Source organism: Terrapene carolina, unplaced genomic scaffold (assembly GCF_002925995.2).
Source record: "Terrapene carolina triunguis isolate 2854851 unplaced genomic scaffold, T_m_triunguis-2.0 Scaffold12295, whole genome shotgun sequence".
NCBI lineage: Eukaryota > Metazoa > Chordata > Testudines > Emydidae > Terrapene > Terrapene triunguis.
In genome coordinates, this window is record NW_020676646.1 from 1 (window position 1) to 1,351 (window position 1,351).

General features: G+C 61.4%; 1 protein-coding gene across 1 annotated transcript; it reads left to right on the plus strand.

The window, feature by feature from the left end:
* Positions 1-55: 55 nt before the first annotated feature.
* Positions 56-899, plus strand: LOC112124308 (oxysterols receptor LXR-beta-like; the record flags this gene model as incomplete). The annotated part of the gene is made up of 2 exons (XM_026661614.1): positions 56-276; positions 720-899. Coding segments are annotated over 2 exons (401 nt in total), but the record flags the coding sequence as incomplete, so codon positions are not given.
* Positions 900-1,351: the final 452 nt, after the last annotated feature.

Below are 1,351 nucleotides of genomic sequence, written 5' to 3' on the forward strand. Positions count from 1 at the left end.
GGGGGGCTCTGGGGAGGTTTTGGGCCCCCCCTGACCCCGCTCCCCCTCTTTCCAGGCGTGCTGTCGGAGGAGCAGCTGCGGAAGAAGAAGGTGCGGCGGCAGCAGCAGAAGGGGGCGGGAGGGGAGGCGCCGCTGCCGCAGGTGCCCCCCCTGCCCCCCACGCCCCTCGCCGAGCCGGCCCGGCTCAGCCCCCAGCAGGAGCTCATGATCCAGCAGCTGGTGGCTGCCCAACAGCAGTGCAACAAGCGCTCCTTCAGCGACCAGCCCAAGGTCACGGTGAGGGGCCGGGGGGGGGGGACGACACCCCAGCTTGGGACCAGCCCCCACCTCCACCCGCCCACCCACCGTGTCTCCCACTCAGCCCCACGAGCACCGTTAACCCTTCGCCTCCCCCCCTACGGGGGAGCCCTGTAAAGCACGGAGGGAAACCGAGGCATGCAGGGGTGGCGTAAAAGTATTACCAAGAATTCCCACTTCATTACAGGGTGTCCCCCGAGCGCCTCATCTGGGCATCATGGGGAGGATGCTGCGCCTGGCTTCCCCCCCTGATCTGGGCATCATTGGGCATCAGCCCCCCGCCCCCAGCTTCCATGTCTGGGAGGCCCTGTGGTGCTCCCAACGCGGGGCGGGGTTGGGGGTGTCCCTGGTATCCAGGACTGGGTGCCCCTCGGGATGCTGTGTGTCTCACCGCCCCGCGTCCTCCTCGTCCCCCCCCCCAGCCATGGCCCCTGGGCACCGACCCCAACAGCCGGGAGGCCCGACAGCAGCGCTTCGCCCACTTCACCGAGCTGGCCATCATCTCGGTGCAGGAGATCGTCGACTTCGCCAAGCAGGTGCCCGGCTTCTTGCAGCTCACGAGAGAGGACCAGATCGCGCTGCTCAAGGCCTGCACCATTGAGGTGAGTGGGGGGGGGGGGGCAGGGCAGGGCAGGGAGGGGGGGGCGGCTCACAAACTGCCTGCAGCATGTAGGTCACTACCCATCGGTGTCTGCATGCGCTGCAGTGAGCCATAACTCCCGCCAGCCTTGGTTACACTAGATTTTTTCCCCCCTGAAATGTGCGTCCTGTACTGGCCAGCTCTCCCCTGGACAATACACTTTTATGTAAAGTCCTTTATTGCTTTAATAGAAAAAATACACACGTAACTTGCCACCCCAAATGGAGTTTCCCCAACACTTCAGTTCAAACACGCTGGATTAGATAAAAACAATAAAACACGTTCGTTAAGGACTGAGAGATTTTAAGTTAGTCTGAGTAATGAGGCTGTGATGGTCTGTACTATTATGGTCCCCACTTTTACAAGCCTATGATAAATTTTGTACAAACTTTGCCTCGTTAGGTGTCATTTTAA